Genomic DNA, 24931 nt, shown 5'->3' on the forward strand with positions numbered 1-24931 from the left:
AATTCATGAAGCCAAGAATCAAGTGATGGTACGGGGAAACCCTTGCCTAGAAATCAATTGTATAATGTAGAATGATATCAGGATGGCCCTAAATCACCTCTAGTTGTTGCACAATAATATTGGGAGCATAAAAAAATTGTTCAACCGATTCAGAAAGGATCAAGCCTAGTTCTTGGCCAAACTACTATTCCAATTTATCGTAAGCCTTATCCGGACTAGATCAATCGACAATATCCATTGCCGATGAACTATCGACCTGACTTTACATTATTTACAGGTGATATGGGTCAATCGACCATAGAACATATGTCGATTTACCATATAATGTGGACAAATGGTTAATAATGAGTATTATAAATTATATTTATTTAGTCATTTACTCACTTAGATAGCCTTTACTTGGTATTCAAATTTTCTAGCAAATTCTATATAAAATTGGTAAGAAATGGAAGAAAATTTTCATGCTCAGTTCTTTTATAAGGAAAAAGAAATTTTTATGCTGATCATCTTGCTCATTTTTGGCAATTACCAGGGAATTTAGTTGAGAATTATATTACTCCGTTAAAAGAGAAAAAAGCTGATGCAAGGCAATTACGACTGAGGCAGAATTTGTCTAGTTTGCTCAAGATGGATTGGAATTCAAGTTTTGAAAGAAGTTTATCGGAACATAATTCAAAGAACTTTACCATTTGACCATGAAGGTATCTCGATATGAGGCCTTTCTTTAAGAGTCAATGAGGCAAAAGAAGGCTTATGATTGAGTTGATTGGAATTTTTTGAAGGGTGTGTTGAAGTGTTTCGGTTTTAGCGATGCTTGCATCGCTTTGTTAGAATCATGTTGGAATAACAATTGGTTTTCTGTTCTTATTAATGGGGAGGCATTGGGCTACTTCAACTCCTTAAGAGGGCTTAGACAAGGTGATCCGATCTCCCTAGGGTTGTTTGTTATTGCGGCTGAAGTTCTAAGTCAAGGCTTTAAGGCACTAGTGCAGTCAGGTGCTTGCTATTCATTCAATCTTTGCAGTGGCTGTCCAACTATTTCCCTTTTTGTGGATGACACGCTCTTGTTTCTCAACGGGAGTCACTCTTCCCTTCAGGCAGTAAAGAATTTCCTGCAATTCTTCTAAGATTCATCTATCCAAAAAATCAACAACAGGAAAAGTTCCTTCCTATGTTCTGATAAGCTCTCTGCTAGTAGAATTAGAAGCATCGAGTGCTTCTTAGGGATCACCAAGTCCACGTTGTGTAGCTGCTATCTGGGCATGCCAATTATAAGAGGAAGAGCTAAGGCTTCTGATTTTCAATTTCTTCTCGACAAGGTCCTCAATTGCATCAGCGGGTGGAAGACTCGGCACCTATCTCAGGGTGGACGAGCCACCCTAATCAGACACGTTCTGGGTAGTTTTCCTATCCATGTGCTGGCAGCTTCACAGGTTCCGCTGCAACTCATTTGGGCCCTCGAGATGAAATTTGATGATTTCTTCTGGGGTTGGGCTGAGGGCAATAAAAAGCTTCATTGGATTAGCTGGAAAAAAATCTCTATGCCACTGCAAGGAGGGTTATGAATCGGATCCCTTAGTGAGGTGATGGAGGCATTCAGAATGAAGCTTGACTAGGCTATTAATTTTGGTAACAGTGATTCTCCGTGGGTCTCTCATGATGGCGAGATATGGCAGAGATATCTCTTTTGGCAATGGTGTCAGTGCGGCAGCTGCCCCTTCCCTGCTGTGGAAGAAAGTCAAGGCCACATTCCATCTCCTCGACGAGAAGACCCAATGGTTAGTGGGGCATGAGGACTACAGCCTTTAGGAATCCAACTGGACTGGCCTTGGGGCCCTATCTAGACTCGTTGTCTAGCCTATTCCAATCTCTCGTCTAAATTTGAAAGTGAGAGACTTTATCAGTGCCTTCGGCCCTCTTCCCCTGTCCTCTGTTTTTGCATTTCTCCCTTAGCAAGTGGTGAACGTTATCTTCCAGGGTGGTTTTGCAACCTCCAAAGATTTGGACAGTTGCTTCTGGCCTCTGGACCCATCTGGAAGCTTCTCTGTTAAATCTACCTGAAGCTTGTATAGATTGGTTGGGCCTCAACGGTTCTGGACGAGCAGAGTGTGGCATACCAAGGTGCCTCCTAAGATCATTATATTCGTTTGGAGATTACTCCAAGCCACCATTCCTCTAGATGTAAGAATCCAGGATAAAGGTATTCCATTAGCCTCAAAATGCGTGTGTTATGAGGGATCCCTAGATCGCTGCCCGGAAGTCGAATCTCTGGCCCATCTGTTCATTCACAGTGCTTTTGCAGAACATGTTTGGGTTCACTTTGGCAGAATATTCGGTATCCTCTCCCTCCAAGCTCTTTCGATTGAAGCCAAAATGAATCAAAGGTGGCTCTTTTCTCCTTCAGGCGGATGCCTCTCTTCCCTCCGGAACCTCGTCCCGAGCTTAGTGCTTTGGGAGATCTGGAAAGCAAGAAACGAGGCTAGATTCGATGGAAAAAGTATGTGTCCTGTAGTAGTTATCGCTCATGTGGGCTGGTGGCTTCAACAATTAGGAAAGAAACTGAAAATACCCACGGCTACTAAGCCGTTTGCGGTTCAGATTTTAAGTAATCTTAGGTGTCACGCCTCAAACTCAAAAAACGGGCTCACAAAATTCCCGATCGCCGAATTTGGCGCCGACAGCCTCAGTAGTGCCCCATTCTCGGATCCCAGCACTCACATGCCCAATTCCGATCCTGGGATCCTACAAGGAGGATTTTTAGTATGATTTTTTTTTTATAATGGAGCATAACCACAAGTATAACCAAGTCATAGAAACAACATCATCACCACATATCCACTAATATAATCATTTGAGTACAATACTGAAAATGAAATACATATATCAAAATCAAAGCTCCAGAGGATAGCTACACGCTTCAAGCTCAACACTGCTGCAACCAAACGCCACCTGCATGCATCTATCGTGCATAAGCTTACAAAAGCTTAGAGGGTTGTGAAAGTGTGTGTAAAGATAAGTATCAAGTATACCATAAAGCCCATAAATCATACATCATCAGAATAAGTGGAAATACTGACAAAATCATGAATCATATGATATCAGAGTAAGGGGAAATATACTGGTAAGTCCATGAGTGCTATCAGCCGTACAAAGGCTATGCGATGCAACACATAATAAGATAATAACAAATGCTGAGGATGCAATACAATATGTAAATCCTGACAAGTCACGAATACCATCAACCTCATCTAGGCCATATAAGTGCAAAAAAATATAGTAACTCAAAATGCTAAGTACTGCAGATGAAATGTAATATGTGGTGCGAATGAAATGACTAGGCTGGAATGTGAAGTCGGGATGGTAGTATGTAGTATCATAGGCTACGGGGTCCACCACAAGGGACTTCTATCCAAACCAGTCCCATACCTAAATTTGGATAGTCCGACTCAATGTGGTAAACTCCTAATCTCAGGTTAGTCGTGCGCCCAACCGAAATCCTGGCCATGCGAAGGTACATATAACAAATAATTACGCACCACTAGCCCGAGTGGATGGTGAATGAATGAATGAATATACAATTCCTACTCAATAAGCCCACATATCAGTATGGTTGCTCTCTGGGAAAATCACCGGGGTCTATTACACTCCACACCGACTGCCTCCTCCCTAGCTGTACAGCCCAGTGAGTGGAAGAGACCTCACTATCCGCCTAGCCAGCAGTCTGCCAATACCTACTCTGCTTGTCGATAGCGGACCCATTTACAAGCTGGTCATACTCAGCCTAGCTTACAACCCCCTCACTCGGGTGAATAAGGTCACATCCCCTTCCAATCGACCACGACACAGTGGGAGACACAGCCTCATGGTATAGGCACCGGCGCTCATATTTCACTCGGTCTGGACGTTGGAGCATCTCCTGGCCTTGGAGGATTCTGGGACTTTCACCTAAGGACATCCTAAGTGCCCACAGTGCTAGAACCAAGTATTTTTGGTGTCCTATTTAGCCATCCACGATGTGCCTGTGGAGGCCACGGCCTTGATGTCGCTAGGGCGTACAATGATCAAGTTACATATATGCGAGATGCATGAGTCACACTATCCAGTCATGCAACAATCTTGCGCGTATGACGCAATAATGTGGGCACTCCATCTCATAAGGAGTCCCGTAAATAGTTTATCAAACATTTCTCATATCAGGCATACATATGATGCGTATAGGCATGAATCATAGAGTTATACTAAGTATTTTATATAGTGATGAACTATCCTCACAATGAAGATGAGCCTTGATGGTCTACACACAACAAGTATGGGCATATCAATGGGCCCTAGGGAGAGTTATAATGCGGACATTTAACCAACATTATTCTTACAATGTGGACGTCAAACCAACATTGCTCCCAAGGCATGGCCCGCCATAAATGTCATTACATAAACCATGGTGGAATCACACAATGCAATAGACCTTGTATATTTCCCATTGGGCCTCGACCCATGGGCCTCAACCCACGGGCCCTAATACATCACAATGGGCCTTAACCCATGGGCTCAAAATACAGCATAATGGGCCTCAACCCATGAGCCCTTATACATCACAATGGGCCTTAACCCATGGGCCCTAATACATCACAATGGGCCTTAACCCATGGGCTCCAAATACAGCACAATGGGCCTCAACCCACGGGCCCTTATACATCACAATGGGCCTCAACCCATGGGCCCTAATACATCACAGTGGGCCTTAACCCATGGGCTCCAAATATAGCACAATGGGCCTCAACCCATGGGCCCTAATACATCACAATGGGTCTCGACCCATGGGCCCTTAAAATACATCAAAATGGGCCTAATCACATGGGCCTTATATATATTAGATGGGCCACACCAATTGGGCCCCATGCATATCAAATGGGCCATACCCAAAAATAAATGGAGATAGTGATTTTCCACCATTAAGATTCCCAAGGCCCACCATATTTATTTTCTACCCAATCTGGTCATAAGGTCACACAGACCTGGATTAAGAGGAAACAAATTCCCTGATGATCCAAACTTTTGTGACAACAAAAGAATTTCAATGGCAGGAACTCAATCCCCACTACTTTTGCTGTGTGGTCCACTTGATACTAGATCTGTCTCATTTTTGAACTTAAGCCTTAAAATGAGCTTTCCAAAATGGCTGGACAGTTTGGATGCAACACATGCATCATGGTGGGTCCCACCTCCAGGTGTGGACGGTGTGGATAAAACACAAACATCATGGGGTCCACGCTACACGGACGCAGTTGCACACAGGGTGACAGCGTGGATAAAACACTTACTTCATGGTGGGGTTCACACGTGTGGCCCACCATAGTGTTTATCTGCCATCCAAACCGTTGATCAGGTGCACGATCCCTGGATGCAGAGAAAAAAATAAATTTCATATTAATCTAAAACTTCTGGGACCCACACAGGGTCTCAATGGCAGACGCTCAGTCCCACTGTTCCCTACCGTGTGGGCCACCTGAGTTGATTATAGGGCTGATTTTTTGGGGGAATCACAGCCCTAAGGGGCCCCATCAAAATGCACGGTGTTGATGTGTGGTACACATCATGGTGGGGCCCACGGTTGGGACCCAACGGTCCCTGCCCGTTCACACTAGGATGCCTACGCATCCTCAGGTCTGTCAGTAGCAGGTGCTGTTGCTGCTGTTATTATATTTTTTTTTAAAAAACTATTTTCTTGTGGTTTTTTGTATGTGGGGCCCACAGCTGATGAATCCACTCTAACCATTGCATTTCATGGCTCAAGACTGACCAAACAAATCCAATATTCAGTATGTTTTGACTCAAGGTGAGTCCTAGTCGATTTTTAATGGTAAAAATCAATATTTTCTATGCTATGGCCTGCCAGAAAATCGGATTGGGTCCATTTTTCGGCTCAACACCTAAAATGAGCTAGGGAAAGGAATGGATGACTTGGATTAAAAACATACACCAAGGTGGGGCCTGCATGAGTGACCTTCCCAAAAGCTTTGAATTAAAGCTAATATTTATATTTTCGATTTAACGTCCAGCATCCCTGGACGCTGGACGGTTTGGGCACCCCACATGTGCAAGGTGGGCCCTGCTCAGGTGGGCCACAAAATGGTGAATGGTGTGGGTGCAACACATATATAAAGTGGGCCCCACCTACAGATGGCTTGGATGAAAAACATGCTTCATGGTGGGGTCCATCTGGGTGGGCCACACAACCACATCATCTCACACCATAAAAGAAAAAGAAAGAGAGAGAGAGAGAGAGAGAGAGAGAGAGAGAGAGAGAGATAGACACACACGTGTGATGGAGGGACCCCGACACTATGGGCCCTCCCTTGCATTCAATCATACATCAAGTGGGTCCCAATACATGTGGGCCCACCAAATCAAAGATCAATGGTGGAGATTCCTTCTCCACCCAAAATGGACAGTCTAGATGACCTCTTTTTCAAACTTAGAAAGTAAACATCATGATGGGGTCCATGGAGAATGGCCCCATCATGGAATGACCATGATAATCAAGGTGGGCCATCGGCCACATCTTAGGGTCCAAAGTGAGATCCATACCATCGATTGGTAGGCCTCACTTGACTCATCATAAAAATATGAAAACTAGCCTATAGAAGCACCGACCGTTCGATCTTCTCGGTCCGGTGGAAAGCCGATCTCCTTGTGTCTCACTTTTGTAAGACCCGTATCCCAACCCGTACCGTTCCGTAGACTTCAGCGATTTTCCCGGTCAAATTTCGGCAACCTTCGACCCTTGTATTTACGCGCGACCTTAAGTGTCATCCTATAATTTCGAGTCGGCTTGACCTAAGACCTATGTCATTGCGACCGCATCGTCGCTGCGGTTCCAACGCCGCGTCTCATACGGCAATCCGAGTTGTACATCAAAGGATATAGGTCGCGCTCTATTTGGACCATTGATTGTGTTTTGGTGGGGCCCACCTATCACATTGGCACTTTTCCCAAGGCTAGGGTGACATCACCCTAAGCCATCCATAATTTCTAGTCAAAGCAATAATGACCCTAGCCCATACTTGCTACCTTTTCCCCAAAGCATTTATTACCTAGCTAAGAGAGAGAGAGAGAGCTATCATCATTACTCTCTCTCCTTCATCTCTCTCTTCCCTTTTTCATTCTCCATTTTTCCACCATGGTAGCAAGACCTTGGACGTCCCAAGCTCTCCAAATTCCTAGCCCTTTCTCACCTTAGATCCCCCATATCCTGCCATCAAAAAGCTCATCTCCACCATTGAAGGAGCCCCATTGGAACTTTGGAGCGTCAAGGAGGAATAAGGAAGGTGGGTGCTTCTTTTTCTCTCTCTCTTTCCTTATTTCTTGTGATGGTGTGGCCGTGTGGCCCACTTGGATGGACCCCACCTTGATGTATGTTTCATCTACACCATCTTGTACATTTGGTGGCCCACCTGAGCAAGGCCCACCTAGAGATACATTGTATCCAAGATCTTTCATTCAGTGAAGGGTGAACGGACACCGGATTCGGTGATCGAAAATTTTGTGAGTCCGGTTTCCCAATTTGGGGTGTGACATATAGGCTCCATCTTGATGTATCGGTCTAATCTAAGCCGTCCATTCCACTCCTTAGATCATTTTAGGCGTTAAGCCGAAAAATGGGGCCAATCCAACCTTCTGGTAGGCCATCCCTTGGAAAACTATGGTTTTCACCGTTGAAAACCCACCCCAATGGTTCAATGCACTGAAGTATGTCCAATATTGGACTCGTTCAGTCCATCTTGATCAGTAGAAACCAATGGATGGAGTGGATTCATCAGACGCGGGCCCCACATGTGATGTTCTTAAAAAAAATAAAATAAAATAAAAAATAACATGCAGCGGCAGCTGCTGCTGCCGCTGTCAGAAGGCAGCAGGCCTGGCGGACGGACGGGTAGCACAGCACCCACGGCTCTAGCCGTGGGGCCCACCATGATGCTTGTATTACATCTAAACCGATCATGAGGTGGCCCCCTGCTTGAAGTGGGCCCCCTTCAAAACTCAGGCCCATCCAAAGCTCAGATGGCCCACATCACAGGAAACAGTGTGAATTGAACCGTCTGCCATTGAAACCCTTGTTGGGCCCACGGGAGTTTTGGATCAAAATGAAATTTGTTTTTCCCTTTCATCCAGGTACGGGTGACCTTATGAATGGGTTGGATGGAAGATAAACGTGATGGTGGGCCCCACGTGGGACCCACAGTGATGCATGTGTTTCTTTTGCACCGTCCATTGACGGTGGACGGTGGCAACCCATCCTGATTTATGTGTTCTATCCGCACCGTCCATTGCATTGGACGGTGGGACCCACCCTACGTGTGTGGCTGCACCATTATGTGTGCACGTGTACACACACACACACACACATATATATATATATCATATATTAAATATATATATTATATTGTATATTATATAGATATATATTATATATTATATTATTTAATATATACCTGATGGTGGGCCTTTCATTGAACCCACCTGTTTCACCCTTGCCGTCCATCTATGAAGCCCACCTTGAGATATGCCTTGTATATCCAGCTGTCCATCTGAATGGGAGATGGAAGCAGATGGGTTGATGCACCTCACAACCAGCTAATAGCTGTTGTATTGACGTCAGTAGTGGTTTGACCATGAGGTATTTGTTATATTCAAAACGTCCATTCACTTGGCAGGTGGGGCCCACCATGATCTAGTGTTGCAACCACACCGTTCGTGCATTGGAACAGTGGGCCTTGCTCGTGTGGCTTTCACACCGTCCACCAGGTTGGACGTGTAGCCCACCTTGATGTTTTGTATATTCACACCGTCCATGCATTAGGACGATGCTGGCTGCACTATGACGCCAGTGTTATATCTGAACAGCCCATTCATTTAACGAGCTCGTCTTACGCTTGTAGGCCATGTACATGGACCCCACCACCACCATTGATGTATTTATTCTATATCCATGCTTTCCATCAGGTGGACCACGCCGCAAACAATAGAAGGTTGAACACCTACCATTTGAAACCCTTTTAGGAATGCAGAAGTGTTGGATTTATATGAAATTTGTTTTTCTTCTTAGTTCAGACCCTTGTGACCTTATGAACAGATTGGATAGAAAATAATCTCCATGGTGGGCCTTGAAAAATTTGAAGCTGCGGAAAACATTATCACCATTGCTATTTGTGGTATGGTTCAGATGATTTTCCAATCATCATCTCCACCCCTATTTAGAGTGTGGTTTAGATGATCTTTCGATATGATTCATTTTTTGGAAAGTATCAGGCCCATTGATGCGGCTCACTTGGCGTATATGAGGCCCGACTTGAAGTACACGAGGCCCATTATGTGTGTATTAGGCCCTTATCGTGCGACCCATTGTGACGTGTATTAGGTTCATGACGCGTGGCCTACGTGATGTATTTGAGGCCCAGGTGTAGGGCCCACCTGTTGTATATTTGAGGGCCAAGTGATGCGGCCCATTGATGCGGCCCACTGGATGTGTTTGGGGCCCATGAAATATGGCCCAATGTGATGTACATATGGGCCCAATATGATGTACATGTTTTATCTGCACCGTCCATGGGACGTGGGCTCGACGTGATGTATGTGTAATATCTATTTCGTCCCGCCACGAGAGACGTGGGGCCACCGCTATGTATGTGTTGTATAATTCTGCACCATCTAGCTTGTTGAACGGTGGGCCCTTCTACTGTGTAATCGCAGGACCCACCATGTTGTATGTGTTTCGTCTATGCCATCCACTTATACGGCCCACCTTAATGTGTGAACAACATGTACACTGTCCATCCGTTAGGCCCATTTGATATGTGCAGGGCCCGCCTCGATGTGATGTGTGTAAGGCCCATTACGATGTATTTGAGGCCCAGATATGAGGTCCATTGTGATATATGAGACCCTTGTGTAAGGCCCATCTTGATGTATTTGTGGCCCGTCCATTGAGGCCCACCTGTTGTATATATTTGAGGCCCATGTGTGGGGCCCACCTATTGTGTATTTAAAGCCCATGAGTCATGGCCCATGAATGATGCCCAATGTGATGTAGGTGTGGCCGTTACGTTGTTTATGAATTCCTTATGTAGGTCACTCCTTGGGAGCAATGTTGGTTAGATGGCCACCTTGATGGACAATGACGGTTAGATGTCCTCATTGTGACCTTCCCTTAGGCCTTATTAAGCCCATTTGTGTCGATCCCGATTGTCGTGACCGATTTGCCGACTCTGATTATTGATCGATCCCGATTGTCGTGGCCGATTTGTCGATTGATGTGACCGATTTGCCGACTCTGATTATCGATCGATCCCGATTGTCGTGACCGATTTACCGATCTTGATTATCGATCGATCCCGATTGTCGTGGCCGATTTGTCGATTGACGTGATCGATTTGCCGACTCTGATTATCGATCGATCCCGATTGTCGTGACCGATTTACCGATCTTGATTATCAATCGATCTCGATTGTTGTGGTCGATTTGTCGATTGACGTGACCGATTTGCCGACTCTGATTATCGATCAATCCCAATTGTCGTGACCGATTTACCGATCTTGATTATCGATCGATCCCGATTGTCGTGGCCGATTTGTCGATTGACGTGACCGATTTGCCGACTCTGATTATTGATCAATCCCGATTGTCGTGACCGATTTACCGATCTTGATTATCAATTGATCCCGATTGTCGAGACCGATATGGTGCATATGCGACTCGTAGTTGAGGGCCATTGCGATGTATATTCGACTTGTGTTTTAAGCCTAATATGATGTATATGAGGTCTATGTGATAGGGCTCATTGTGATGCATTTGAGGGTCAGGCGATGGAGTCCATTGTGATGTATGTTAGGCCCATGTGAAAGGCCCATCGTGATATGTATTAAGCTCTTGAGTGAGGCCCATGGTGTTGTATATTTGGCCCTCGTGTTAGGTCATGGGTCCATTATATGTTAGGATCTATGAGGGTCATTCCTCGGGAGCAATGTTGGTTAAATGTCCACCTTATCGAGGTCGATTGTCGATGCCGATCATTGATACCGATAATGAGTATGTGACTGCATAGTATCATGATACATGCCCATACGCATCGTCTGCATGTTTGTTATGAGATGTGGTTGTCCATTGCATATTTCGTTAGGCAGATTGTTATGAGACTCCTTGATAGGCGGAAGTTCTCTCACATGAGCGCACAGTATGCACAGGGTTAATGCATGACTGGATTGTATGACTCATGCATCTTGCATTGTGTGCCCTAGCGACATCAGGGCTGTAGCCTCCACAGGCATATCGTGGATGATCAGACGGGACACCAAAAATCTGTTCTACATGGGGTGCTATAGATATCCCTGGGTGAAAGTCCCTAAACCCTCTTGGTTCCAGAGGTTGCTCCAACTTCTAGACCGAGTGGATGCATGAGCGCATGAGGGCCGTATACCATTAGTCCGCGTCTCCCACTGTGTCGTGGTCGGTTGGAAGGGGGTGCGGCCTTACCTGCCCGAGAGGAGGGGGCAATGCTAGGCTGAGTTTGACCAGCTCGAGGAATGGGTCCGCTATCGACGAGCTGGGCCCGATATTGGCAGGCAGATAGTGAGGTCTCTTCCACTCACCTTATTGCGCGCGATGGGGCGGCAATCTGGTTTGGAGTGTAATAGACCCCGGTGATGATCCCAAAGAGTAACCATACTGATATGTGGACTTATTGAGCAGGAATTGCATATTCATTCATTCCTTCACTATCCACTCGGGCTGGTGGTGCGTAACTATTTGTTATGTGTACCTACGCATGACCAGGATTTTGGTTGGGCGCGCGACTAACTTGAGATTAGGAGTTTACCACATTGAGTCTGACTATCCAAATTTAGGTATGGGACTGGTTTGGATAGAAGTCCTTTGTGGTGGACCCCATAGTCTGCAATACTACGTACCATCATCCCGACTTCACACTCCAGCATGGTCATTACATTCGCACCGTATATTACATTGCATCCGTAGTACTTAGCATTTCAGGTTACTATGTTTCTGCATTTATATGGCCTAGACGGACTTAGCAGGATTTACATCTTACTTTGTACCCTCGGTATCTGATATTTGGCTCTTTTTGACTCATCATTTATATGGCTAATTTAAATTACGTACTCTGATATCGTATGACTCATGGGCATACCAGTATATTTATGAGCATATCAGTATATTTATGCATTACTCTGATATTGTATCATTATGGGTTTATCAGTATTTCCGCTTACTCTGATTACTCTGATATTGCTTACTTGGCACTTACCTTGTGCACACACTTTCACCACCCTCTAAGCTTTCTATAAGCTTATGCACGATAGATGCATGCAGGTGTTATTAAGTTGCAGCAACGTTGAGCTTGGAGCGTGCAGTTGTCTTTTGGAGCTTTGATTTTGATTTATGTATTTCTCTTTCAGCATTGTACTCAAATGATTATATTAGTGGATACGTGATGATGATGTTGCCTTTGTGAATTGGGTAATCTTGTGGTTATGCTTATTATGAGTTAAATGTATAAAAAAAATCCTCCTTGTAGGATCCCAAGATCGGAATCTGGCGTATGAACGTTAGGAGCCGAGAATGGGGTACTACGGAGGCTGTCGGCACCGGACTTGGCGATCGTGATTCCTGTGAATCCGATTTCTGGGTTTGGGGCGTGACAACTTTGATGGTGGAAGATGAAAAATGAAGGGCTAGGATGAGAGATCTTGAGATGGAAAGTGGGCCACATAACTCACTCTTTTCTCACTTGGGATGGCTTGGATGTCCACTCTTTTACTCTCTTTCTTGCTTGGAATTTTGTGTTGAGAAATGAGAGAGAGAGGGTTGGTTGTAAGAGTGATGGATGTGAAGGTGAGTGATGGGTGAGGTGATGTTGTACTTGACATGTATGGGTGTGTAAGAGAGAGGGTGAGAAAAAGAGTTGACTTGGTGGTTGCTTAACTTGAGGAGAAAGAAAGCTTTGATTGATTGATTGATTGATGAGACATAATGTAGAGATTCTCTTGGAATTACAAACGTGCGGTGTTTTTCCTCAAACTAAACGAGGGCCACATCTCTCGGGCAGGGTATCGGATCGGTATGCAAGATGCGGCATTGGAATCGTGGCGACAGTGCAATCGCAATGGTACAAGTCTTGGATTAAGTCGACTCAAATCTATAGGATACGACTTAGGGTTGCGTGCAAACATCAATCATAGGTCGCAGGTTGCCGTAATTCGTCGGGAAGGATTGTAGGATTATAGGGAACAATACGGACTAGGATACGGGTCTTACATTAGGATTGGCCCTTCGGTCTAGCCTCGCCCCTCGTTGAATCTGGTCAAGTGGTCTTCCCCACCAACTGGCTAGGTAAAGCTTAATATGGATGGATCCTCGAGGGGCAATCCAGGCCCTTCTAGCGGTGGAGGAACTTGCAGATATGAGAATTGGGCTTTTTGGTTTTCTTTTACAGTGGGGTATGGTGTAGGCTCTAATAACCTAGTTGAATTCAAAGCGGTGTGGGATGGGCTGATCCATTGCTTACCTCAGGGCCTGTCGATGATAGTAGTAGAATCTGATTCTAGGTTGGTAGTGGGCATCCTCAACCACTCTTCCAACCCATCCTAGATTTAGAAAAATTAGAGCACGAGAATCTCTAACCTGAAGAGATATGGGCAGCTGTTATTTTGACATGTGCTTAGAGAAGGTAACGCTTCAGCAGATGGTTTGGTCAAACTAGGGAGTGAATCCCAATCTTCTTCCTATTTTTCCCTCTTCTCTTCGCTTTTGCCGTCGATTCATGGGCTGGTTTTCTTAGATAAGGTTTGTCACACCCCAAACTCGGAAAATGAACTCACGATAATTTCCGATCGCCAAATCCGGTGCCGACAGCCTCCATAGTACCCCATTCTCGGCTCCCAGCGCCCAAATGCTAGATTCTGATCCTGGGATCCTATAAGGAGGATTTTCTAACTTACATTTATCTCGTAAGAAGCATAACCACAAGTTTACCCAAATCACAAAGGCAACATCATCATCATCATCACATATCCACTAATAAAAATATTTGCATACAGTACATGAAGGGGAAATACATATATCAAAAATCAAAGCTCCAGAAAACAGCTGCATGCTCCAAGCTCAACGCTACTGCAACTTAACGCTACATGCACACATCTATCGTGCATAAGCTTAGAGAAAGCTTAGAGGGTGGTGAAAGTGTGTACGTAAGGTAAGTGTCAAATACATAGATATCAGAGTAAGTAGAATTACTGATAAGTCCATGAATATTATCAACCTTATCTAGGCTATGTGATGCAAAAACATAATAAGCCAATATCATATACTAAGGATGCAATACAATATACAAATCCTGACGAGTCCACGAATGCCATCAACCTCATCATAGCCATATAAATGTAAAAACATAACATAACAACTCAAAATGCCATATGCCATGAATGTAATGCAATATGTGGTGCGAATGAAATGACTAAGCTGAAATGTGAAGTCGGGATAATAGTACGTAGTATTGCAGGCTATGAGGTCCATCACAAGGGACTTCTATCCAAACTAGTCTCATACATAAATTTAGATAGTCAGACTCAATGTGGTAAACTCCTAACCTCAGATTGGTCGTACACCCCAACCAAAATCTTGGCCACTGCAAAGGTACATATAACAATTAGTTGCGCACCACCAACTCGAGTGGATAGTGAATGAATGAGTAAAATGCTGAGTATGCAACTCCTGCTCAATAAGTCCACATATCAGTATTGTACATCTCTGAGATCATCACCAGGGTCTAGTACACTCTACATGTAATCGCTGCTCATTGGACGCGCAACTATGCAAGTGGAAGAGACCTCACTATCCGCCTGGCAAGTAGTCAACCAATATCTACCCAGCACATCGATAGCGGACCTAATTATGAGCTGGTCAAACTCAGTCTAGCTATGCCACTACCCTCAGGCGGGTAAGACCACAACTCCTTCCCAACTGACTATGACATAGTGGGAGACGTGACCTACTGGTAATCGGCTCTCGGGCGGTCATGTATTTACTTGGTCTAGATGTTAGGGCGTCTCTTAGCCATGGAGGTTTAGAGATTTTTACCCAAGGACATCTATGGCGCCTCGATGCCAGTAACAAGTTTTCGATGTCCCATCTGGCCATCCACGACATGCCTGTGGAGGCTACGACTCTGATGTCGCTAGGGCATACAGTAATCACAACACATAATGCAAGATGCATGAGTCATACAATCCAGTCATGCAACAATCCTATGCATACCGTGTGCTTATGTGAGACAATCTCTGCCTATCAGGGAGTCTCATAACAACCTGCCTAATGACATATGCAATGGTCAACCACATCTCATAACAAACATGCAAATGATGTGTATGGGCATGTATCATGATGCTATGCTGTCACATACTCATAATCGATATCGACAACTGGCACTGATAATCGGCATCGATAATCAGCCTATACAATCAGCCTTGACAATCGGAATCGATCTCGACAATCGGAATCGGCCTAACAAAGGGCCTAAGGGAAGGTCATAATGTAGACATTTAACCATCATCATCCATTAATATAGACATTTAACCATCATTGCTCCCAAAGAGTGGCCCATATAGAGCCAACATGTAGCGGGCCCATGGCCTCACACAAGTGCCTAATATACATCACCATGGGCCTCACTCATGGGCTTAATACACATCACGATGGGCCTCACTCATGGGCCATATATACATAACATTGGGCCTGCCTCATATTCATCACATCCAGCCTCATCATATGGGCCTCACATACATCAAATGGGCCACAATACATGGGTCTCATATACATCAAATGGGCTGCAATACATGAGCCTCATATACATCAAATGGCCACATCTCATGAGCCCCAAATACATCACAATGGGCCACAACCCATGGGCCTCAAACACATCGCAATGGCCATCTCATACGGGCCCAATATACATCACAATGAGCCTTATTGCCTGGCCCTCAAATGCATCACAATGGGCCTCATCACATAGGCCTCAAATACTTCATAATGGGCCCATCACATGGGGTGGATAGTGTATACACACATTAAGGTGGGCCTTATGCATCACAAAATGGGCCCCACCAGCTAGATATACAACCTATACATTATGGTCGATCCCACAGTCCCAGATTGCTGAACGGTGAGTGTCAAATACATCATAGCGGGCCCCACCCCAGAAAACGGATGAACAGCGTGCATAACACATATATTCAAGGTGGGTCCTGTACTGATGGATGGTGCAGATACAAAACACCATCAAGGTGGGCCCCACTGTCAGCAAAATGGACAGACAGTGTAGATATAACAAACACATCACTGTGGTACCTACCGTCTATAAAATACATAAATTATAGTGGGTTTCACAAGGCATGGACCACCTAGGAAGGCGGACCAGGCCGCTAAGCCTCTCACAACATCATAGTGGGCCCAAAAGGTTTCAACGGTGGGTGTTAACCTACCGCTATCCAACAGCGTCCGAGTTTGCTACTGGACAGTGTGCATGAAACACATACATCAAGAGGGTCCCACCATCCCACAGATGGACGGTGGAGATAGAACACATGGATCAAGAGGGTCCCACTATCCTCAGATGGACGGTCTGGCTATACAACACATACATTATGGCCTATCGTCCCAAACCTCTAGACGGTAGGGATATAACATGCACATTAAAAGTGGGTCCCAACGTCAATGGACGTTGTGGATATCATACGGACCCACAAAACTTTGCTGACGTCCTCAACAACTGAAAGGAGGTAGGGTCACATAGATGGATGGTCTGGATCATCAGACCCCACCTGCTGATGTCAACACATCAGTTATATGCTAGTGTGAGGGTTGCTGGCCCACTGCCAGATGATGGATGGTTTGGATCATCTGCCACGGGATGGTGGGCCACGTGGATGGAAATCCACGGAAGGATGAAACACATACAGTAAAGGTGGTTCCCACATGGGGACCACCATGATATTTAATATAATATTATTATATTATAAATATATGCACACCATCTAGGAAGCTAGATGGTGTGGATCAATGACATGCATCTTAATGGTCCCACCATCAATGGACAGTGAGGATACAACACATGCTTCAAGGTGGGTCCACACGTGTGGCCCACCAAAACTTTGAATAAAGGTGATATTTATATTTTCCATTCTTCCAACTACTGGATGGTGCAAGTAGCGCTGGACCGTCCAGCCACCTGCTGGATGTTTGGCAGGGTGGACCCCACGGGTGGCCAGCATGGATAAAATACATCACAGTGGGCCTGTTAGCCCTGGACGGTCTGGATGTGCCATGTACATTAGGTGGGCCACACATCAAGAGAGAGATATAGAGAGACGTGAGAAGGGGAGGGACCCCACCACTATGGGCCCTCCCTATACAATGCATACATCAAGATGGGTCCCACCATGTGTGGGCCCTTAAATCACAATAAAAACAACGGTGGAAGTCATGAAATCACCCACTGATTGCAAATCTTATACGTTCCTTGATCTCCTGAGCTCTTAAGCTTGCTCTTTAATGGAGGAAGATGAAGATTGGATGGTGGAGATTAGGTAGGGAAGTGGGCCACACCTACCTTATTTCTCTCCTTAGAAGCCATGGACAGTTGCTTGGGAGGAAATGAGAGAGAAATGAGAGAGAGAGAGAGGTTGTAAGAGAGAGGGATGGGTGAGTGAGTGATTGGTGTACTTGAAAAGGGATGGGAGGAGAGAGAGAGAGAGAGAGAGAGAGAGTGTTGATTTTGGGGTTGCTTATACTTAACATGTGAGGTGATTGATTGTTGGGATATTCTCTTGGGATTTAAAAATGCATGGCGTTTTCCTCGAACTGAACGCGAGCCCACATCTCCTGGCCCAGGTATCGGATTGGCACGCGAGACGTGGTGTTGGAACCGCTGCGATGGCGCGGTCGCTAGGATACAAGTTTTGAGTTGAGCTGACTCAGATTGACAGGGTACGACTCGGGGATGCGCGCAAACACTATCTACGCGTCACGGGTCACCGGAATTTGACTAGGAGGATGTATAAGCCTACAGAATAGTACGGTCTAGGATACAGGCCTCACAATCGACCTCGACACATGGGCCATAAATACATCACATCGAACCTCACTCATGGGCTGTATATATATCACAATGGGCCACAGCCATGGGTCGCACCGATGGGCTTCATATACATCAAATGGGTCACAATACATGGGCCTCATGCCTGGGCCTCAAATACATCTCAATGAGGTGGAGCCCTACCCATTCCAAATGGGCCCATCAAATGGACAACTTGGATAAAACACTACATCACGTGGGAGCCACGTGAATGGACAGTGTGAATATAAAATACATACATCTAGGTGGGCCTAACAGATGGATGGCGCGGACATGAAATACATGCATCAATGGTGGGTCCCACCGTCCAACCATCTGGGCGGTGTGGATAAGACCCCTACATCCGCGGTGCACACCACACAGTAGATGAACGGTTAGGATAAAATGCACATCACAGTGGGCTCTACATGACCTGAATGATCAGGATTTTAGATACATCTCACCAGGCCCCACAGCACCGTCCAGATCTGGATGATGTGGGCATAGAATACATACATCAACGTAGGGCCCCACCCCACACGTGCAGCACATGTGATGGGCCTCACACCTAATAAAAGGAAGGACAATGTTTGGATATACAGATGCATCACAAAATAGAATCCCACGTCCAGACGGACGGTTGGGTTGTGACACATACCTCACATGGGGCCCACAGAATTTGCTGACATTAGTCCAGTTGCTGGACGGTTTGAATATAAGACATACCTCATGATGGACGACTGGATATACAACACTACATCAAGGTGGGCCCCACCATGGATGGACGGTGTGCAGATATAACACATACATTTAATGGGTCCACGTAGATGGATGGTCTGGATGATCAGACCCTGACATCAATACACTAGCTAATATAGCTGATGTGTGAGAGACTAGCCAATCCGCCTTCATTCAATGTAGGCCCCACGTGTGGGATGGATTCCCACCGTCCAAGATCTAGATGGTGTGGATTGGAACAAATACATCAGGGTAGGTTCGACCCACTGTTCCATGTGGATGGCAGGGATAAAACACATACATTAAAGGTGGGTGCACACGTGTGCGACCCACTAGCTTTAGTAATAATAGAAATAAAAAAAAACTGATATTTATTTTTCCACTTCACACGGTCCAGCAGCTACTGCTGCTGGATGTCCTAAGGCTGGATGGTCTGGATGATCGCCATCAAAGTGGGCCCGTGAAACTAGCCAAAATGGACGGATGTGGTGGATGTGGCACACACACCATGGTGCGTTTAGCACACACAACAAGGTAGGTCCACGTGGTGGCCCATCGGAGTTTGAAATTAAGCTGATATTTGTAGTTTCCCTTCATCCAAGTCTGTCACACGGCAGCAAGGTGCCCTGGACAGCGTGAATACAATGCATCCATCACGGTGGATCCCACCATTTGGACAACATGTGGTCCCACTGGACAACGTGGATCATCCTTCAAGGTGGGCCATCATTCATGGAAAAGAGAAAGAAAGAAGGAAAGAAATGAGAAGCGGGGAGGAGCTCCGCCACTATGAGCTCCCCCCTTAATCATATAACACACGCATCAATGGGCCCCACTTGTCGCATACATCAAAGATCAAGATCTACTCTAGAACACCCACTGTTCTTGCTTCTTCTGGGCTCCATGGAGTGCCTAACACCTTGACTACCACTTTAATGGAGGATGATGGAGATTGGAGGGTTGGAATTGGGTGGTAGGGAGGTGGGCCACACTTAACTTCTTCCTCTCCTTGGAAAGTCATGAACGGTTGCTCTCTTGCTTAGGAGAATGGTTTGAGAAAGAGAGAGAGAGAGAGAGAGAGAGAGAGAGAGAGAGAGAGAGAGAGATGATGTAAGGGATGGGTGATGGATGGAGTGATGGATGTACTTTGAAAAGGGATGGGTGGAGAGAGAGAGAGAGTTGACTTTAGGGGTTGCTATACTTGGGGATGGGATATGTACTTGACATGATTGATATGATTGATAGACATGTTCTCTTGGGCTTGCAAATGCACGGTGTTTTCCTCGAACTGAACACGGGCCCACATCTCCTGGCTTGGGTATCGCATCGATGTGCGAGACATGTTGTCAGAACCGTGGCGACGGCGCAGTCGCAAGGGTGCAAGTCTTGGGTTAAGCCGACTCAGATTGATAGGATACGACTCAAGGATGCGCGCAAATACTATCTACGCATCGCGGGTCACCGAAATTCAACTAGGAGGACCAAGGAAGCCTATGAAACGGTACGGTTTAGGATACATGCCTCACAAAGTTGCCTGGGTTTAGTCAAAAAATCCTAGGCCAATTCCCTCTACTTTTTGGCTTCTTATTCTCTTGCTTCTGCTTCCTTTATATTTTTTGTCTAGTGGGGGCCTACTCAGTTGTGCGGCCATTGTATAGCTTTGTACATGGAATATAATACTTTTATTTTAAAAAAATGAGGCAAAAGAATTCGTCAGTAGAGACATTATTATGACCCTAATTATGATTTTGTCGTGGCTGAAATAGTAGTTAAACATGTATTCACATGTTCGGCCTCAGTTAAAGTAAAGGCAATGACGTCCTCTAATCAGAAAGTTTAAAGATCCTACACCTTTGATATTTCTCATACTAATGAAATTCTTGATATTATGTTAGTTGGTAAATTTATAAAATTTTTAATTAGTCATAAGATTCTGAGAGCCGAAGAATTAAAGAAAATTAATTATGTAAGTGGCTCAGAACTCGTTCACACTCTACTAACAGATGTGTTATTTTTAGGAATGTTATTCAGGATAATATCGATAAAGGGTTGTTGAAATTCTCTGATAAAGAAAAAGAAGCAATGTTGATCGATACCGATTCGCTTCCATCCAAAAAATAGATTAATATGGCTACCATTAATCCTCAAAGGATGGTTTGGTCATGACCAAAGATCGATCTTAGAGTTCAGATGAATCAACCCAAGGAGAAAAATGACATGAAGGGCATGAGGCCTGAGACTACGATTGACCAGGCCGAAGCATATCCAAGCAAAACAATATCAAATTATCAGCACCTCTGTGAGAAATGTGTAAGGCCAACTTGATCGAATGGGAGATCTTATCAACTGAAATATCCAGCGAGACAATCGGTCAATCAAAATTATGAGGAAACAGATGCATTTTACCCTAAAAAAGACAAACATGTCAACAATTACTCTTAAACTATTTAAGGGCCAAGGATGGTTAAACCTTGGCTTGGACGAGATGGTGTTTGGAAAAGGCTAAGTCAACTAAAATTTCCAACGATACCCAATGAGATGACCTGTACTCAGAAGCGACACTGGCAAAGATAACATACAGCAAAGAGAAGGCAGTAAGCCATTACTTTGGATCAATCCCTAAAGTATCAGCCAACTCGACCAAGGTTGGTAGTGCCAAAATTAGAATGAGAATAACATGAATTGGCTGATATGGGAGAATCGACCGAATCTCATGAGGATCATGACTTGTTCGAAGATCCTAAATATGATAAGATAGGAATGAATGTAGAAAGATCGACAGAATACTTTACTGATGAAGAATTCTTGGATGATCATCTAATTGAAGAGTTGCTTGTTAAGGCAAGAGTATTAGAATCATCTTCTTATAAACTGAATAAAGAAAGCATGAACGAAGTTGTACAAGAAGTCGATACTCAACCAAATTCGGAAACACAAAGCTTTTTGGTGAGGGAGATATAGTTTGGAAAGTAATATTGTCTATCAGGACTAAAGATTTTGCATTTCATAAATGGTCACATACATGGGTTAAACCATACATAGTGGTTCATTTTATTTTATTTTATTTTATTTTATTTTTATTTTTATAGAGGAGCTTATGTGGTGAGGATTTCTCTCAAAAACCTCTAAGCCTGATTGACAACAAACATGTGGTCACCAGCCATTGGAGAAAGAAAGAATGCTTGAAGATGAGAAGAAAGGAAATTTGGGTGTGCAGAGGAATAAGCACCAACGAGTCTTTTAAATAGGCATTTAGGATGAACAATCACACCCAAAGATGAGGTGTCATGTTGGTTGATTACCTCATTAATTGAATGAAATGTTTTCTAAGAAGAGGAAATGAATGGGTGCATGACTTCTCGTGAATAGCTGTTATTAATGCAGTTATGCACATAAGAAGAAAAAAGGCTAAGTACCAGAGACAAAACAATATAGACTATGAGCAAGTTTTTTAGTTGATTGTATTGAAGATAAAAGAATTACAAGACCGACAATGGACAAGTACAAAGAAATCAGAAATTGAAAGATGAGAAAGATGTAATTACTTCTTAAAGGTTTGACCGCTTGATGGTTTTGGCTTTTGAGTGTGCGATGTCACCAATCAATGGAGTATGTTCTTGCATGAAGGCACCCAGTCGATTGATTTAAGCCTATTGATCCTGTTTGCGATCGGTCAGAGATTTTTATTCTTCCTTCAACAATCTCAGTTTCTCTTTCATGACCGAGATTTGAGCCTTTAGATTGGTCAATGATGCATCTGACTCTTACAAGTTGATGTATGCCACAACAAATTTCTCCCTAGCAGCTATGATCGTAGTCATCTTGAGGGAGACAGTTGAAAGCTCAGCTTGATGCCTGTCAATTGTAACAACTATATTATGGTATTCATAAATTAAGCCTAGAAATTTATAAAGTGCATTTTTCTTGGATGATAAGGATTCATCTGATCGAGTAAGAGTTTGGTATCAATGAACAAGGAAGTGAAGTCTTTAGACCGATCCTGATGAAATGATGTCAGTGGCACCAGAATGAATGAGGATTCGTAATTCTTCCTATAGATGTCGAATTTCTGATGGTGTAGGAGACTCGACCACCATGATGTCACATGGCAAAGCTTGAGCGAAGTAAAATAATATGTCTTCTACAGGAAGTAGTTCCTCCAAAGAAGAAGACAAAGCATGAGAATCATCAGCCAATGTGACCAGAGGAGTGGAGGCGTCGACCATTAGAATTTTTGTACTTTGACTAGGAGCAGTTTCAATTAGTCGAGATATCTCCTGTATTTCTACTTCATCGAGAAAAACAATCCTATGTTCATCGACCGAAGCGATTACACGATCGGTCGGTTTTGAAGAAGAAGCAAGTTGAATGGGACACAAGGTTGTTGGTGTGACTAACTCTATAATTTCTTGATCCTAATAAGGTGCGAGAGACACAATTATTTATTATAAAAGAAGACCAAAATACTCCACAGATTGCTATATTATTACCTCCTCTTGACCTTTAATTTGATATGTTGATTGACGAATATCGCTCTAATCCTTTCTAACTTAGAAACTTCAAGTATCTCAGCCTAGGACTGAGCAGCACTAACCAGAATGTCTAAAATAGACACCTTGACATGAACAGTTAATGCAGCAATTGACTTTGCAGTGATTAACAGTTCCCTAGTAACTATAAATAAAAAATAAAAAATAAAAAATAAAAAAGAAGAAAAAGAAGAAGAAGAAACAAACTTACTAAAGGAAACTACATAATCATTAAAAAATTGAAAGGGCATAATGTTGGAATGACATCCACCTAAATCTAACTAAACAACAATTGTAACGAATCGGTCATTTGCTGGTGAAATTTTGGTAGGATTAATGACCAACATAGATCTTGATTTGAGCGAGGAAAATGAGGATTAAGATGATATAGCTTGAGATATCGATCAAAAGAAAGATTAGGATTATTTAACTTTTCTTTTCATGTTATCATTTATTAAAGACCCTATTAAAGTGAGTATTTTTATGTCTCTTACAGGCCTCTTCCATCTCACAAAAATACTTAGTAGGTGGGATACCTAGCCAAAATTTATTTTTATACTTCTTAAAGTCTGCGATAGCTTTATCCGAAGAGGAAATACTGTTCACAACCCCAAGTGTAGGGTTACAATGTAGTAATAATTTCGGTGAGACTGAGGTCGAATCCACAGGGACTGATCTTGTACGTTCTTGAAATTAACTAGAAGTAGAACTAGAAGAAGACGTAAATCTAATTCTGAAATTGTAGAGAGAGTAATTATGATATAGTAATTAGAACTAATAAATTTAAAGGTGGTAACTAGGGTTTTCAAGGATCCACTTGTAGCTATTAGGGAGTTACCATGCTTGATTCAGGAAATCCAACTGAAATTGGAGTCCTATCCTATCCAATTAGAAAAGAGAGATAATTGAATCTCTGAACTTTTCATGTATCTATTCTCAATGGACGAGAGTTTGTGAGGATTGGAAGTGATTCCATCACTAAACCATGCCCATGGGACGATGGCAAACAACAAGATATACTAACCCCATAACTAATCATAGGAGAATTGTGATGATTAGGAAGGATTTTGTCACCCTACCATGCCCAAGGGACGATGGTGAACAACGGGACTTACTGATCTCACAATCTCAAATTAGGAAAAGAAGATATTTAAAGCACTTGCAGATCCATTGTAATTTGAGTCACAACAAACCATTAAAAACTAAAAATATTTCTTAATAAAGAACTAGAATTCAATAGAGTTTAACAAGACATGAATCAAAACAAAGCAAACATGTCAATCATGATATAAGCTTCACCTCTTAGCCCTAGCTAAGAGGTTTAGCCAATTATAGACATGATTGAACTAAAGACTCTTAAACAAAACAAAAAGACCAATTAAAGAGGAAGAAGAAGACCTCTCGGACGGCGGCTCCACCCTTTCGCTCCACTCCTCAAACCCTAGAAGATAGCATGGAAACAACTAAGGAAGAAGAAGAAAAA

General features: G+C 43.8%; 1 protein-coding gene across 1 annotated transcript; it reads left to right on the forward strand.

The window, feature by feature from the left end:
* Nucleotides 1-695: 695 nt before the first annotated feature.
* LOC131225060 (uncharacterized) lies at nucleotides 696-2483 on the forward strand. The gene is made up of 6 exons (XM_058220487.1): nucleotides 696-701; nucleotides 783-1066; nucleotides 1157-1500; nucleotides 1637-1778; nucleotides 1978-2121; nucleotides 2405-2483. The coding sequence occupies exons 1-6, from the start codon at nucleotides 696-698 to the stop codon at nucleotides 2481-2483; spliced, it is 999 nt and encodes a 332-aa protein (XP_058076470.1).
* Nucleotides 2484-24931: the final 22448 nt, after the last annotated feature.

This window comes from Magnolia sinica, chromosome 2 (assembly GCF_029962835.1).
Source record: "Magnolia sinica isolate HGM2019 chromosome 2, MsV1, whole genome shotgun sequence".
In the NCBI taxonomy this organism is placed as follows: domain Eukaryota; kingdom Viridiplantae; phylum Streptophyta; class Magnoliopsida; order Magnoliales; family Magnoliaceae; genus Magnolia; species Magnolia sinica.